General features: G+C 33.9%; 1 protein-coding gene across 1 annotated transcript; it reads left to right on the top strand.

Moving 5' to 3' along the window:
* The first annotated feature begins 13,871 nt into the window (after window positions 1–13,871).
* LOC137580945 (ribosomal RNA-processing protein 7 homolog A) lies at window positions 13,872–14,866 on the top strand. Its single transcript, XM_068295094.1, has 2 exons — window positions 13,872–13,976; window positions 14,038–14,866. The coding sequence occupies exons 1-2, from the start codon at window positions 13,952–13,954 to the stop codon at window positions 14,811–14,813; spliced, it is 801 nt and encodes a 266-aa protein (XP_068151195.1). The 5' UTR covers window positions 13,872–13,951; the 3' UTR covers window positions 14,814–14,866.
* The last annotated feature ends 2,205 nt before the right edge of the window (window positions 14,867–17,071 follow it).

The following is a 17,071-nucleotide window of genomic DNA, read 5'->3' as shown; positions in this document are numbered from 1 at the left end:
TTTTTACATTTCTTCTTTTTTTTTTTTTTTTTTTTGTAGTTTTATAACTCAAAGTTTTTTATGTGTCTTGTTTGTTAAAAGAAAAAAAAATACTTGGAGAAAATGTCAAAAATTGTACAGATTATCATAGAGAAATAAGCTTTGCCAAGCATCATTTTCTTTTGCATAAAATTACAGTTTGTCCTTTGGCCAGGACAGACACCAACACCCAAGCACACACCAAACACATGAAGAGACTCGAATAGTAGGAGATTACAAGGACATGGACATGGGTGTTGCTTGTGGCTACTTGAAAGTAGATTATACTGAACAATGTCACGTCAGTTGAAAGGTCCAAATGTTTGTTATGCTTGGAAATCCGGCGGGCTTTCGGGGATGGGGAGTGGGGAGACGCATCATCTCTTGTGCTGTTAATCTTGGTCCAAAAAAAAACATCAAAAGTTCAACCATAAGAAAATTTAAGTTACCGCCCCCTTTTAAGCCATAAGCCAAAAGACAAAATGAAGCAGAAAGATGAAGAGATGAAATTGTTTAAAAAGATTTCCTCACACAAACGTGGCTAGAGCATTAAAATCCTTGGAGATTTGTGAACCAGCAGCTTGCGACTTGCCATGACTTGTTTGACTTTTGTGTGTCTGTATCATGATGTTTGGGCGTCCAGTTCCCTAGATACAAATTTTTGCCAATTGTTTTAGTTTTTTGTTTGAATTTTGCATGCGACTTGAGAGTATGAGGGCAAATGCAGCAAACTATTTAAAATTCAACAAGGAAGAAACAAAGAGAAATATGCAAAAGGTAAGTCTACTTTAAATCTAAATATAGATATTTGCTAAATAGAAAAGATAAACCTTGAATTTTACTATACGCAATTAAGGCTAGATTTAGCTATAAATGGAATAAACCAGAGAGTTTTTTCAAAACCTAGGCCTAAAATATTTTCTGTATGGATTTTGATCAACTGGTTGTAATTACCAGAAAATATATTTTGGGGCTATATATTTCCATGGAAGATATATGATCTAGTTCCCCGATATTGATGAAGTAAGGACAGATCCCTAATTAGTATATTTAAATGATAAAACTTCAATTTTATAAGAATCTTTTAACAAATAATTAAGTAATTGATTCAAAACTCTATATGACTTAATATTTCTATGGGAAAAACAAATGTGTAAAGTAATCCGATCTATATGGTTTTCAAAAAGTGTGTCAGTACTTCTCTTTTGTCTTTTTTAATCTTTTAGTAATATAATTTAAATCGCTTTTAAGTGTGCCAATAGTTTTTAGTCTCACTGTACTAGAAGTCTACATGACTTTGTTCAACACATACGCAAAACTTAAGGGACACAAATTGAGTGTTATATTGAGTAAAGCGAATGAGTACATTTGGATGTTTCTCATCGATCCAGATTTTAGTAAATGAGTGAATTATGCTGTCAGATAGAAACGAAATAAAATTGAATACATATAAATACATAACTCATGGTTTTTGTGTTAAGTACAAAATTAGCGTTCTCATGGAAGTCCGCTCGAAATCTATATTATATATGGGCTCACATTATCAGCAGTTGACACAGTGTAGAATCTAGAGCGAATTGGTCTTAAAGGAAAGAGAACGATTGGGCTAATAATTACGCTCTTAAACAATTTCGTTGACAATATTGGCAACAACTTGCAGTATGTGAATTTTGGCAATAAGTCTTCTCTCTTCACATACCATTAAAGACGATAAGTCTGAACTCAACTCTTAAATTGGTTTTTGCGAGTTGTATATACATAAGATTAAAAACGTTCTCTTCCCTGAAGAGTGATAAGCAGGAAAATTGTGTCACTTCTGGCACTTTTCACTCTTGATTTAAGTTTCAGTCTAAGATCGGCACTCAAATGATGTGGTAGAACTACGGAAAGTGAAGATTGTTACCTATGTAGAGTAAAACTTATTTTTTTTTTTAGTGACGCATTGATAAAGCCTACGTGATTAAAAAAAAGATTCTTTGTCAAAATGAATGGCACAATTTTGGATGTTAATTGTTATTGTTTACATGAAATATTCAAACAAATTAAAATCAAATGTGAAACTAGACAACAAACTGACGAAATGAATTGCATCAAGTATGCGGATCTAATCTATTTTGTAGTCTCGTTAGATTGGATTCGTGATCAGTTCTACTACTGGGATAGACAACTATATGAACTTCTTGAAATTAATAAATATTTGCAACATAAATCCGAATTGATTATTGATTTTGATATTATGTATGATGGACTGAGTAAATCTACAAAACATGATCAAAATAACTTTTTTAGGGCATTGATCGATAATATTAAGTCGAAAAAGTATTTACAGCGAATCATTTTAAAATATACATCTGGCTCATATTTTGAGAAACATTTGGAAATATTTGATATGATAATTAATGCGCTTGGCAGTAGCAAACAATCATTAAAATATTTTGATATTGATGTAAAAGGTGATATACATATTTAATTGAAAAATATAAATGACAAATAAACATTATTTCATTTCACTTTTATACAGGATATACTCTAGAGCCTATGCCAGACTTTTGCAATCTCGAAGAACTACATTTGAATGTTAGAATCAATGCTGATGAATTGATTGAATGCTGTAAATCGAATCCCAATTTGCGTCAACTTTCTATATTGAATAACGAATTGTATGGCAAGCTGGCTGATATTACAAGGGATCCCAAGAGTTTGCAAAAGGTGCAAAAATTAGATTTCATAATGAAGACTGAGATTGATGCCACCGAGTATGCTCCATTGGCCAAATTGCCAAAGCTTGATCATTTGCGTATACGTGGTGAACATGAGATTGGTTCTTTGAGGCAACTTTTAAGTGATTTAGCTGCTAAAAAGACCAACAGAAATCTACAACGTCTGTCCATAGACGATGCCCCCATGAATGATGCAGAGAGTCAGGCCATCGCTCAGATAAACCCATTGAGAATATTGAAATCGAAATTCACTGATGCGAAAAATATTTGTCACCTAACACAATTGCCCGAACTTCGGCAATTGGAAATCAAATCAGAGCATTCAGTTCCAGATATGTTGGACGAAATCCTAAACATTTTAAAGGAAACCCAAAAGGATTCAATAGAAATAAGTTTCACTTATGGCAAAATTGAGTATAATAAAATGAAAGGAGAACTCACATGGATTTTCAATCCGAAAGAAATTGATGCTGCTGAATATGTTGCTCTTGGCCATATACCAAATTTGTCTGACATCCATATTAGAGGTTATAGTCACAAGATTGGATCACTAGAAAATCTTTTCAAAGAATTTGCCAGCCAAAAGCCACAAACTCTTCAAATTTTGCGCCTTTCAAAAGAGCAATTTGATTCAAATAACGACATTGATCTAGAAATGTTTCTGAATCTTCTCAATTTAGACGAGCCTGAAGACGAATTGGACTTTGCATTGAATCGGGAAGAGACTAAACAACTTGCTAGCATCAAATCACTTAAAAACTTAGTCTGTAAATTTTCTGACTTGAGTAATGTTGATGTTTTGGCTCAACTACCAATACTGGAAAGCTTAACGATTACTGTCCCAACCAACTTAAAAGTTGAAGAAACCGAAGCATTGAAAAAGTATTTCCAAAATCTAGCATCTAGCCCATTCCCAAGTCTTGAGTATTTGAATCTATCTGGCACATCATTAGATTTATCTTTGACTAAGGAAATGGTTGAAATTAAGTCCTTAAAGCAATTAAACTGCAGTTTCTCTAATGATAAATGCTTTGAACTGCTTTGCCAGCTTAGTCAACTTGAAGAGCTTAACATTAATTCGAAACATGAATTTACACATATTTCACAGGGGATTCTACAAATTTTAGAAATATCAAAAATAACAATTCATATAAATTTGCATTTAATGGACTTTTCAATTACCTATGATAGTTTAAGTAAAAAATTAAAAATATCTGCGTATAAATACATGAACGCAACGTCCTTTGGTAATCTCGGAAATCTAGCAAATTGTCATTCTCTTCACATTAGTGGAAAATATAAATCGGGTTCTTTAAATGCATTGCTTAAGACTTTTGCCACAAAAAAAAATCACAGCCTAAAGCAATTGGAAATTGAAGATACTGAAATTAATTACGAAGAGTCGCTACTTATAAGTCAAATTAAATCATTTGAAATAATTCTTGGCACCTTTTGTGATCCCAAAAGTTTTACGGTCCTCAATGGTCTAAGTAATCTGAGGTATATCAAATTTTATGGGTCAAAGTTTCCCAATCAGATTTTGGAATTCCTAAACAATTACAATGATGAAATAACCATTGAAAATATTGGCCGTAGAATTACATTTCAGAAGAATTTGGGGAAATTAATGCTTATAAATAACTCATTTGTTGGAGAAATCTTCAATGCCAGCGATTATGCTTGTCTGGCGGCTTTGGATAATTTACAAATTCTTCATATATATGGCCATAACGAAAGGTTTTCTTTAAAATACCTTTTCCAAGAATTAGCCAATCTTAAGCCTGCTTCAATTTTGAGAGAATTAATAATAGAAGATTATCCTGATACATTATCAGGAGATGTGATAACTATTAGTTCAGTTGAAACTTTGCAAATATCAAAAATTTGGTCTTTAAGGAAACTAAAATGTGGTTTTTCAGATGATCAAAATATAGACAATCTTGCCCAATTGGAAAAACTTGAGGAATTGATTTTAACAACACATATATCTGGCTCCTTACAAGGACTTTTCGAGAAGCTATCTTCCCGAACTACACCATCCTTTGAACTTTTATCCATAGATAATATAGAAGTTACTATCGATGAGTTGATAGCAATTGCCAGGATTAAATCTTTGAAAACTTTAGATTGTATTTATATCAATACAGAAAATGTGAAAAGTTTGCCAACTTTTTCAAATGATGCAAAAGTTTCTATAAGATCACAATGGTGATCAAATTACCTTACCTTAAGGTCACAACTTTTCCTGGAAACTGGAAGACTTCAAATAGGCACTGAAAAAGGTCTATAGAAATAATGTTTCAAGACCATGATCATTCACGAAGGTTTTTTATATAGAGTGAATAGCAAAATTGACTCTTAATCTATTAATAATTTAATTTAATTTACTTATTGTTAGTCTTTTAAGTTAAATATTTAATTTATGCTAAAGTATTTGTTAAAGAGCTGTCAAATGGCATAGAATTACGCTCTAAGAATGTTTAATGTATTGACTTGATGCTTTGAACTATATTTAATGTAACTTTATAATTTCTTTAACGTATATGTACACCTATTTTTATATAAATAAAAATTTCATGTAAATAACTTATTCAAATGTTGATCCTAAACCTATAATTTGGTATAATATTATAATTAAAAACTATTTTTCAGACCGATGCATCTCGATTGTCCGATCTTGGTCAAATAGGTTTGCCATAGGTTTGATTTATGCGAATCGCAAGAGTAAAAAATAAGAGAATATTTCCTTCCCAAAGCATTTCAAGTATTCTATTTTTAAAAATCAAACGATGTTTTGCAATAAAAATCCTAAATGCAAACATTGCCTGTGCTTACTTTGAGGGATAAAGTTTCCCCCATTTTGACAGTCCTAGAACCGCGCATATATTTCAAGTTATTAAGGCTTTTGAACCAAAAACTAATTAAGGCATTTTCATTTTGTTGTTGGGAAAGGAAAACCCTTTCAGACAAAAGGAAACCTTTTCTAACTTACTTTTTCATTTGTTTAAAAACTGATTATTTCCAAACAAGATTCGAATAGACTGTTTAGTTTTCTTTGTTTTTGTTTTAAATTAACCTTCTAAGAAAGCAGTTTAAACCATTCATCAATCAAAAAGTTGTTTGAATACAAAAAAAGAGGAACTTTCTGCAACTGCTTCAAGCCATTTGCCAGTCAAAAGCAAATTGCCATCAAGATCCATGTTACATTGTCTCAAAAGTAGGCAACTTTATTCAAACAAAACGCAGGACACACACACACACACAGAGAGACAATCCTAATTCGCTTCATCTCTCTCACTCTGTTGCAATAAATTCTTTGTCCATGTCTAAAGTTGTGGAACTTGAGGAAAAAACCATTTTGTGTCTATCAGGGCGTCTAATCTGCAATCCAATCCCACATCTAACCAACTTACCACGTGCAATAAATTCCAAGGCGCAACGTCTGCACTATTTTTGGGACTGAGAGCCTTAAGACTTTTATTTTTATAAAGAGTCAGAAGGAGTGAGTGGCAGGGGTTGCTTTAAGGGGTTGTGTGGACGAGAAACAGTCGGGGATTTCTTCTCACTGTTAAACACGCGCCCGTACGTGATCTGATAGGGAATGAAAGGCAACCGCAGACATGTGTGTCTGTGTGTGTGTGTGTGTGGAGTTGGCCAAGTCGGTTTGTGCCCACATTTGTTTGGCCTAGAGGACACGCACCTGCTATGGCTTTGGCTTTGACTACTCCCCCAACCTTTTGGCTCCTCCGACTGCGGTTTTATCAGCACACAATTTAACAGGCATTGGCATTGCGCTAATTTACTTTAAATTGGTTTTTTTGACATTCGGTTTCCGTTTTCTCATACGGAATTATCAGTGATAAATTACACGAAAGCAATTTCTATATACTCTCTCTGAAATCGAATGCCTATTAACTAAATAAAAAGTTGCCAAGTTGTTAATTCAATATAAGGGCCAAAACAACTGCCAAAAGTTTCCATGATTGTGAGTTTACTTTTTCCATTTAAATATTTATATAGAGTTGCTCACTAACTTAACACTCTTTAATTTGTATATTTTCGAATTCCAAGTTGTTTTATTTAAGGTATCTGATTTACGTCCAGTTTTTAAGAAAAGAAGTAGGTAATTAAATTCATTACTATCCAAAGTAGTTCAAGAAAATTAGCTCTTTGAAAGTCCTGGTTAGGAGTCATCATTTACCTCATGACACTTTAAACAAAGTTTAGGATAATAGGATATTATTATTATCCTTAATCAAATCACTCAAACCTTGTCCAGCCCTGAATGTTCATTTGTCGAAACTACAATCTAGTAATTAAAAATGATTTCCGTTCCGATTTATCATTATTCGTTATTCTATTTAAAGATGAATTATTATTAGAAGTAAAAACTTTGTTTTTTCAAAGATTTCGATTAAGAGTCATCCAAACATTCGATATTAAGGATCCTCTTTGGCTTGGCCAAAGATCCTTTACATCATGATCCTTGTTTGACATGGTAATTTTGAAAAATTTTAAATTTATTTTCGTATTATTTTCATTATTCATTTTTACTTAATAAAAGTTTTGAGCATTTTGCTCTAACTTCCGTTATTTTTTTTAAGCTTTCAATTATTTTGTTATATGTTTTTTGTTTAAAATTTAAAAGCTTTGTCTTTAATTCTCCCATTTGGCTGTATTCTTTGTTTCGTAGAGCATTTAATATATCGGCTTTCAATATTTTCGATTTATTTTTATTAGATTTGGAACCTTCTGTTGAAACCCCCCAAACAAAATTAAAAAATGCTGTTGGTTTTATCATCAATGGGATCTTACGCCATGTCACGGGGTTAATAAATTGGTAAATAAAAATTAATGCTGAATAAATTACCAATAGCCAATAGAGCCCAATCGGCCCACAAATAAGAGTCCTCACCCCCCGCACCACCTCCTCCCGCCAGGACGAAGGCTCTTGACAAATTTTCGTCGATTGCCCGTTGCTGCTTTGCTTTTCCATAATTAATGAGAAAAGTTTTTAACCTTTTGTGCAAGTTTTTGTGCAACCAAAGTCCAAGGTCTATTGTCGACAAGATTGGTCTGCTTATCGCCGCAACGCCATCTAAATGGGCGTGGCATGTCAACGATACTAATGAGACGAAAAGTTTCCCTATTTTTTTGTTACCTCTCCCTCTCCGATTGTGAGTGGCAGTTACCCACCGTCACGCCCCCGGGATTTCCTTTGAACCCAGTATCCACTACAACAAATCAAGGCATAATTAATGAAAATAACGTTAGAGCAAAGTGTTTGGCCGATTAATCATGTGAAGCCATAAAATATGGACTAGACGGCAAGAAAAAAGGAAGCAAACTAGTTTGTAGAGAGCGGAGAGGGGAATCTAAGGGACTCGCGAGTCCGGAATTGAGTTTTATGCTGAGGTTGACTACCACTCCTTTCCCCCTCAATCTCTCTCTCTCTCTCTCTCTATGTTCCTCTTTCAGACCCAAGTTCTCCCTGTGGCCAAAATCGCATTGGTTTGTTTTGGGTCACGTTTGAATGCCAAACATTTTGCATACAATTTTGATACTCTTCACAAATGTTCGGGCACTATTAGTTGGACAATTACTTCTGATAACAGATCAAAAGATAGAACTTCTTAGAACATTAAAGATTCAAAAAATGAATCCAAAGGATTCTTGCTAAAAAAAGATTCCACCTGATTTTGTTCGTATACTGTTTCGTATTTCGATTTCATTCAAATCATTTGGAATTCAAAACATTTGTTTTTCTTATAACTCCTAATCCTAATCCAAGGACAATAAGCAAATACATATTGTCAAATATAATCATGAAATGGGCCGGAATCACCAGTTCAGTCTTTGGTCTAAATGGCGGGTCAAGTGGTGGAATTCTTTTTAGAAGTCAAAACTAAATTGTGTTCTATTCTAGTTTTAAAAAACCAAAGAACTATGCCAGGTGGGGGTTGTACCGGGGGGATTCGCCAATTTCAGCCAGGACCTTTTCCATTCCTCTCGCTATTCGTTGTTACGTTGTACACAAAAAACATTTTCATTAAATTGGAAAGAACAAAAGGTTTGAGAATAATGAGAACACAAAAGGGTTTTGTGCCGAACTTAACCGATTTGATTCGGAATCACCTATTTTATATAACAGTCTGGACATATTCTGACTAGAGAAGTGCTCGTCCTCCATTTATTCATTTCCTTGCTTATAATTTTGGATTAAGTATTAAATACTAGACCTTAACAAAAAAAAAAAGAGTACTAGCTACAAGGCCTTCGACTCTATCCTCCATTTCTATTCAAGCAATTCGACTTCAAAATCCTTTACCTTTAAATCTGTATTTAAGTTTTACAAATTAAAGTTAAAACTGACTAACAAGCTTGCTCTTCAATTGACTAGTTTAAGTGCTTAAGTTCCTTTGAAAGTCTTTTACTAAATAATTTAACAAACTTATGATTTGACCTTGTAGATTACTAGCTATATTCTAGTTATAGTAGAGTAGGACTAGATAGAGTATAAAAATTTCAATAGATTTGGAAGGCTTAGTCCATTTTTTGTTGCTGTTGTTGTTTGTGTTATGGTCAAATTCAAATGAACCATAATGAAGAACAACAAGAGGAGGAACAACATTGACAATAAACATGCAAAATGATGAGTTTGAGGTTTATGAGAGTGGAAGGTAAATGCGTTTAATGGTCAGTCCTGGCGGTTATTTTGTGTGCCTCTTTATGTCTGTGTGTGTGTGTGTGTGTGTGTGTGTGAGACTGTTTGAGGTCAGGTGACAGGCATTTGACGTTAAATTTAGTGTGGCTAAATATGAATCGCAATAATTATATTTAAACCTTTTTGGAATCATTCCATCGAAATGGTAAAAGGAAAAAAATGGGAAACATTTCACACTTTGCAGCTCTGTTGAAAATATCGTTGATCAAATAAATTTGTTGCACGTGATGAATGGAAATTGTGATGCCAGGCAATTGCACAATACATTTGTTGATTTGCTGTGTGTGTGTGTGTGTGCCACAAATTGCCAGCCAGTGCCACAAAATGGACGAATATAAATCACGCATGCGACAAAAATCGCTTGAAAAAACTTTTCTTTTTACGCACAATTGGCTTAAAAATGCCAAAGTTTGACCCCGTCAACAAACAGGTGCAAACGAAAAATTTAAGGCCATCCAAAGGAAACTCAATTTTGAAATTTTAACCACGTTCGTAATGGGAAAATGAAAAAATATCCTTAAAAAGCAATTGGCTAAAAAACTTATAAGTAATTTATCTACAAATCTTTGCTTACAGATTTAATTGTACATATATTAAAATTGAAGACTTTGGAAAACTTATTCAACAGCTTAGAAAAATTATAGTTTAAATATTAATTAGTATTAAATTATGTGTTAAAAATATCCTACAAAAGAATTATTAAACTATTTCAATAAATCAGCCTTAGAAAAAAGGGAAACTTACACTTTCTAAGATTTTCTTTTAATGTAGTTTCTTTAAAGACATAAACAAAACAGGTTTTTAATCAATTTAAACTATAAATTCAACAAATCCAATAGAGATGATGTATATATACATATACATATATATATATATAGATGTACGATTATTTAATGGAATCCTCCTTTATAAATGACTTATTTTGTCAAAGACATAGACACGACTTCTTTTGATTAGTTAGTTATAACCACTTCTTTTAATCAGTCTCGTTTTCTGTTTGAATCATATTCTAAGCCATTTAGATTCATGTTTTATATCTTAAGCAAATCAGAGTCATACTTTGATTCATTAACGATTCGTTTCAAGTTAAACTTTCATTAATAATATGGTTTAAAATAAAATAAATAGAATTAATAGAAATCACCTTCTATTAAAACAATCATTTTTTTAGTTTTTAGGCAAAAGTATATCAAAAGATATTTTAACCAAATAAAAACTGGTATTAAAACTTAATAATTAGCTCCATCCATATCTGTAAGGGTAAGTAAAGAAGCTAAAAATGAAATACTAAAATAAGGGTTAACAGTATTTTATTTATTATTGAGTTAATTGATCTGATTGAGGACCAAAATCTGTCCAAAGATTTATTGCTATGACTGTTTAAATACTAAATGTTAATATGTCAACCCTCCGAAAAATCTACCTTATTAATTAATGTGAAATTTTAGATTGTAATCTGCAAACCTAAAGACAAAGCTAGTGCAGTTAGCCCTCAAAAGTATGCAATAAACTAAATCTTGCTTTTCCATGTAACCATGCATAACCTTTCTGTAATGATTGCAAGAGGAATTTTTAGTTTAAGTAAAATTTTCATAATCATTCTCAGGTTAAAAACAGTGAGAACAGTTTGAAAAACTTTTCAAGTATTTTTGGATTTTTTTTTCTGAAAATAAAAGAACTTTCCCTCTTTGCAGACATTGCTTACTGACATTTATTTCTTTTAGTTGGTCCTTTATTATGTATATTATAGGGGATAATGCTTAAATATTTTCCGATCTGCCACAATTATGAAAAGAGTCGAATTAAAGAAAGTGGAATGTCGTTGAACTGAGAATCTTTAAACTTGTTTAAAATGTCTACACTCCTTTTTTGAATTATTGTTCGAGACCAGAGTCTCGCTGACTCTCTCTCTGAATCCGGTCCTGTATAAAAGTCTGATTACTGCTGGATTATAGAAACTTATCTGCAGAAAAAGAAAACCCGCCCCTCTGGCTATTTGTTAACCAAAAGGTTTAATGAAAGTTGTATAAACATAAATATGAAGGTGTTTGAAATGTTTCTAAGCCCCAAGTTAAGTACTTTTGTGTGCATTATGTATGTATGTATGTATGTGTGTGTGTATACTTATTTGTTATTTTAATTTGCATTAACTTTTTGCAGCTACGCTTCAGCAAAGCGAAACGTTTTAATGAATTTCCCAACAAGTTGCAACACTTTTTTTCTTTCTTTTTTATACACAAAAATATCCTGGGTCACTAATTTAAATAATATACTAAGTTGGTGGATGGGTGTGAGTATCTCTGTGTGTGTGTGGGTGAATATGTTTTTACATGGCTTTTAGGGGTTGTCTCTGCCACCATGTACAACCTAATTAGTCAAGGATTTGGTATTAAGAAAAGATGTCCTCATGCTCAACCTTTGTAAAATATGAAAATCACGTGCCTACCTAAGTCTGTTGTATGTTGTCTTTTTTAAATTAACTTCATGGGGCAACAAAGTTTTTTTACTCTCAAAGGTGAAATTGGAAAAACCTTGGGGAAAGGAAATGTTCAAGATTCATTTATTCATTAATTCACTCATTTCTTATTCACTTAAGGTTAAGAGATTTGACTAGCCAGATGTTAGCACAACAAACTCTTCATCGAAATGAATATACCTCATTTGTCTAGGGCATAAGTGAAAGGCAAAAACTTCTATTTTATTGTAGGCTTAACAGGGTCAGTTGGTCCTTGAAGTAAATGAAATGAAATATAAAATGTCCATGTACGAAATTTGCGAAAATGTTGTCCACTTCAAATTGTTTATCAAATTAACTTGTGCTTTTAGCACAAAATTTGCACATTTAATTACACTTGAGAGTTGCTTTTGCACAAAATCAAACCGCATTCAAATTGCATTATTTAATCAGGAGAAATCGTATGTGTGTGAGTGTGTCTTTGTGTCTGTGTGTGTGTGTGTAAAGCAATTAAGGACACTTTGTTATGGGTCAGATTGTTGATTAATGAGTTACCTTGTCTTATTTACTTCTACATATGAATATGTTATATACTCGTACTTAAAATTATAAATTTACAAGATACTAAAAAAAAATTTGAAATGTTATATAAATTTCAGCTTTCAATTAATTAGCATCTATTTGTGGAAGCAGCAACAGGACAAGCTGGGCAGGACGTGCCGCAGAAACTTCCGGAATGGCGGGGCCATTAAATAAAGGCAAACTAGGACCACAACTAGAACTTGTGAATGTGAATGTGAGTGTAGATGTAGATGGGTCCGGACAGTATGCAGCAGTTTTTGTTTTCAGACCATTTGACGGGACTCTCTCACACACACACTCGCATATACAGAGTACGGATTCTGGTTCTGCAAACCGGACTAAAACCGAATAACAAAAAAAAAAGAAATGTTCGTATGAAAACTAAAATACGTGCAAAGTTTACAAAAAACATTTTGGTTTTGGCTTGACCTGATGCCGCTTCCTGCTTCTATTTACACTTTGGATCCTGGCTCCTGCTCCTGCTGCATCTGCCTGTTGTTTAATTATTTGCCATTTACCCATTCTATTTTCATCAGAAGAAGACAGGGAGTATAACGAATTTTTAACAATTTGATTTTGGTTTATACGATTTACTTGGTGGTTAGTCTGCAAATGGCCAGAAAGAATGAATGAGATGATCTCCTAGCTGCAACTTGTCTGTCGGGCAGACTGGAATCGTTTCACTTTAAGTTCTTAACGAAATGATTGCAGTTATGGGTTTAAGCCAGTAGGCTTATGGCTATGTTAATGATTTAGGTTATTTTTAATTTTAAAGTACTAGATTTGGCACCGGAAATCATAAAGAACCATTAAAAATAATTTGTTGCCAAAATGTTGTTGCCAATAAACTTCGGATTAAAGTTGAACTTTTTCCTTTTTTCATATAAACTATTACAGGGATTTCGAACAACATTTTTTTGAATTTCTGACTTGTGAGATTTTTAAGTAGACCTTTACCCTGGTTTAGATACGTTCCTGAACAATTTTTATATTTCTTGCATTCTATTCTAATTATAATAATAAGTACAATATGCTAATGAGATATTTCTTTGTATACACAAAAAATGAGATATAAAAGAATGATAAATAAATGCTAAAAAAAATAAAATCATCTGTATTTATTTTGTGTAAAAAATAAAAAGTTAAGTTAATAGTTAAAGTTTTAATTTCTTTAAAATATTTTGAGCGTTTAACGCTAAAATTTTGTATCTCTTCCAAATCTATGAAATTTCCGTTATTAATTGAACTTAGCGCCAAATTTAAATCACGGGCAATTTAGAGGTTGCCACTTTCTTTTTTTTTCTTACACTATAGCGCCCTCTGTCACTCTTAGAAAATACGCGAAGTTGGCTGCGGTTAAAGCAAAACAGCTGTTTATTTAAAAACATTTGGTTTGTGTACAAAACGTGTTTGGCTTAATTTGCTTTTGTTTTTTTTAAATAATTAGTTAAAATGGTTGAAATTGAAGGGTATAAAGGTAGAAATAAAACGGCACACGTAGTATTTCAAGGGTAATAACAATAATCTCTCAATTACAGTGGTGCCTCTACGGATGACTCCCGAAGCCAAACATTGTCACAGCATTTACATGCGGGAGCACTTCATTCGTTTAATGGACCCAAACAAACCCAAAGGACGGACACTCTTTCTGCTTAATATTCCTCCATATGTGACAGAGGCCAGCCTGAAAGAGTTCTTTAAGCAATTCGGTAAAGTGGAAAGTGTTCAGTTTGCCGCCAAACCGGGACGTGAGGAGACAATCAAATGGTATGAGGGATTGGATGTCCCCTTCTCCAATGTTGAGGCACCCTTCATATTTAAGGTAGCATATGTGGTCTTCGAGAAGAGTAGCAGCATTGCCAAAGCATTGTCCATAGATAGTCTAGATTTGTTCAACAGCAGCCAGGAGTGCCTGATAAAAACCGGAATGGAACTGTGGCATGAGGAGTATGAACAGAAATACCTACTCGACCCAGAGGCCACTAAGAAGCGCATTAAACTGTACATGGCCGGCTATGATAAGCGAGAGCGGGCAGCTCTTGAGGAGGCCAAAACAAGTGAAGCCGATGCCGACGGCTGGGTCACTGTGGGCAAGGAGGGACGTAATGCCGGCTTCGAGCAGAAAGAATCCGTAATCGGACGCATCGAGAATAAAGTGGCAAAGGATAAAAAGACGAAAGAACTGAAAAATTTCTACACCTTCCAAATACGCGAAAGCAAAATGCAAAATATTGTCGAAATGCGTAAAAAATTCGAAGAGGATAAACGTAAAATTGAACTTCTCAAACAATCGCGACGCTTTAAACCGTTTTAGTCACAGTATAGCCATAGGTTAAGTTTGTGCTTAATAAAACTTCTTTAACACTACATGACCGCACTGGCAAATCCTCATAAATTTCCAATATCTTCCGTCCCCCATTCCCCCACCCTCTCACTCTCACATTGACACTTTTGCCGCACCACAAGAGATCCTGGGTGCCATAATTTCACATCCCGCTCATAACTTATAAGCCAGAGACGACAGACAGAGTCAGAGGCGACCATAAAAGCATATAAAAAGCAAATAACAAGAAGAGCAGAGAAAAGGCATAACAGCAACCGCTGAGCCTTATTGTGTGATAATCGCATATGGTTTATGTTAATTTGAGAAATGATAAAAATATTTCGCTTATCAATTTTAATCATCATAATCGTTTAGCTGTGGCCGTGTCGTCGCGACGCACACCCGAAACAGAAAACTTGGAGCAAGAGACTCACCCAGCCTGCTGCAGCACGCGATTTATAAATGCAGCACATCAGGAGCGGAATTTTAGTTAATTAAATATGGAAAAGTCAGGACATACCAGTTCATGGTTGATATAGAATATTTATTATTTTATTTATTTTGACCTAGCCAAAGATGGAGCTGGAGCTTATAAAACATATAATACACCTCGATTTCCTTTAATGAAATGTTGGATTTATAGTTTATATTTAGTCTAATTTAGAGAACAATCATATAAACAATTTTCAAGAACCTTTAGATACAATTCAAAACCCGTATAATAGGAAAGACAATTTAAAAATGGCTTGAAGCAAAGATACATCACATCTCTTAGTGCCTCAATCCGCTCCTGATTTCCCCATGTTGTTTTAATATACCCGAAAAAAAAACCAGAAAAAAGTAGAAACAAAATGTAACTGCATCCTCTTGGGGTAATCTGAGAGTCTTTTGTAGGATTGGAGTGAAATACAAACGAGATACGCGTTGGCTAACGCATGCTGACGACGATCATCGGATTTGTATGGATCTGGGTAGTCTGTAGTCGCCGTCGCCTTCGCCGTTGCCATCGTCATCATCATCATCGTCGTCGTGGTCTTTGAGATTGTTGTTGTGGCCTACTGTGGAGCCTAAAGACAGCAACACATTCATAATTTCTTCCGATTTGTATCGTTTTTTAAAACATTTTAAATTGATTAAAATGCGATAAATCATAATCGCCAATGTCTGTGTGTCTGGTTGGTTGGTTGGATGCTTGGTTGGGGATGTATTTCTCTCTCTCTTGGTTTCCTGAGATTCTCTTGTGCCTGTGTCTGGGGTGATGGAACGATTTATGACCCTTGAACATAATAAAGTGTTAACGGAACGAGTTATTAAGGTAATCTGAATGCGCATAAGTTAATAAAGCCTGCAGAGAGGGCCAGGAGAGATAGATAGAGAGAGAGAGAGAGAGTGCAAGAGCTATGGGTTTTTGGTATCCACACAAAGACGATTTGCATGGGCAACATCATCGTCTAAAGTTGCATCTAGCTTCGACTTGATCGGACACACAAGATGTCGAAAAATATAACATAAAACGACCACACGTACGTCTCCCATGCCGCACAGCAGGACATCCAAAGTCGACGACGAGAAACCAGCAACAACAACATCGAAAAAAAAAAAACCATACATATATTCGAAACGCCGTGTCTTGTGAGCAGAACAATCAATAAATTTGAACACGTGAGCGAAGGCGAATGTGGACGGCGAACAACAACAACAGAGCGATAAGTGATCAATATGCAGTTGTCGACTGATTGGGCAGCAAAACATAAATCCCCCCACCCCACCCCACACAAATAATCTGTGGTCAAGCGAGGGTAGAAGGGAAAGTGAATTTTTGTCTTCAATTAGGCAAATTAAATTGCCATCAATATTTAAATGAAAATTGATTCTTTAACAAATTATAAAGATCCAACACATTATGTTAATCATTAAAAGATTTAAGCTTTAGTACCTAACTTTAAATTGCAATTGAGCTCTTATCTTAGACGAACACATGACGATCACATGATAAATAATGCAAAATTATCTACAATTTGCTAAAAAAAACTCTTTTCCGAGCATTTAATTCGAAAAAATATCTAACAGATTCAACCTGAGATTATCAGATATAGTGTAAACCTAGAGACTTGAAATAAGAAAGCACTGCTCACAAAAGTATGCAATATCTAATATGAGTGTCACCCAAAATGGATCTCATTGCAAATATTAATTAATAACAATTTTTTAAACACCAAAATTAAAAAAAAATTTCTTAAAAGTTTCCA

This window comes from Drosophila tropicalis, unplaced genomic scaffold (genome assembly GCF_018151085.1).
Source record: "Drosophila tropicalis isolate 14030-0801.00 unplaced genomic scaffold, ASM1815108v1 contig_845, whole genome shotgun sequence".
NCBI classification, from domain to species: domain Eukaryota; kingdom Metazoa; phylum Arthropoda; class Insecta; order Diptera; family Drosophilidae; genus Drosophila; species Drosophila tropicalis.
Note: the sequence above shows the minus strand (reverse complement) of the source record. Positions and strands in the feature narration are given on the sequence as shown.

What these genes read in the sequence shown, in the direction of transcription:
- LOC137580945 (XM_068295094.1), top strand. Translation starts at nt 13,952, where the DNA reads ATGGTTGAAATTGAAGGGTATAAAG. An exon ending in TGAAATTGAAGGGTATAAAG is followed by an intron (nt 13,977 to 14,037) that starts GTAGAAATAAAA and finishes TCTCAATTACAG; the next exon opens with TGGTGCCTCTACGGATGACT.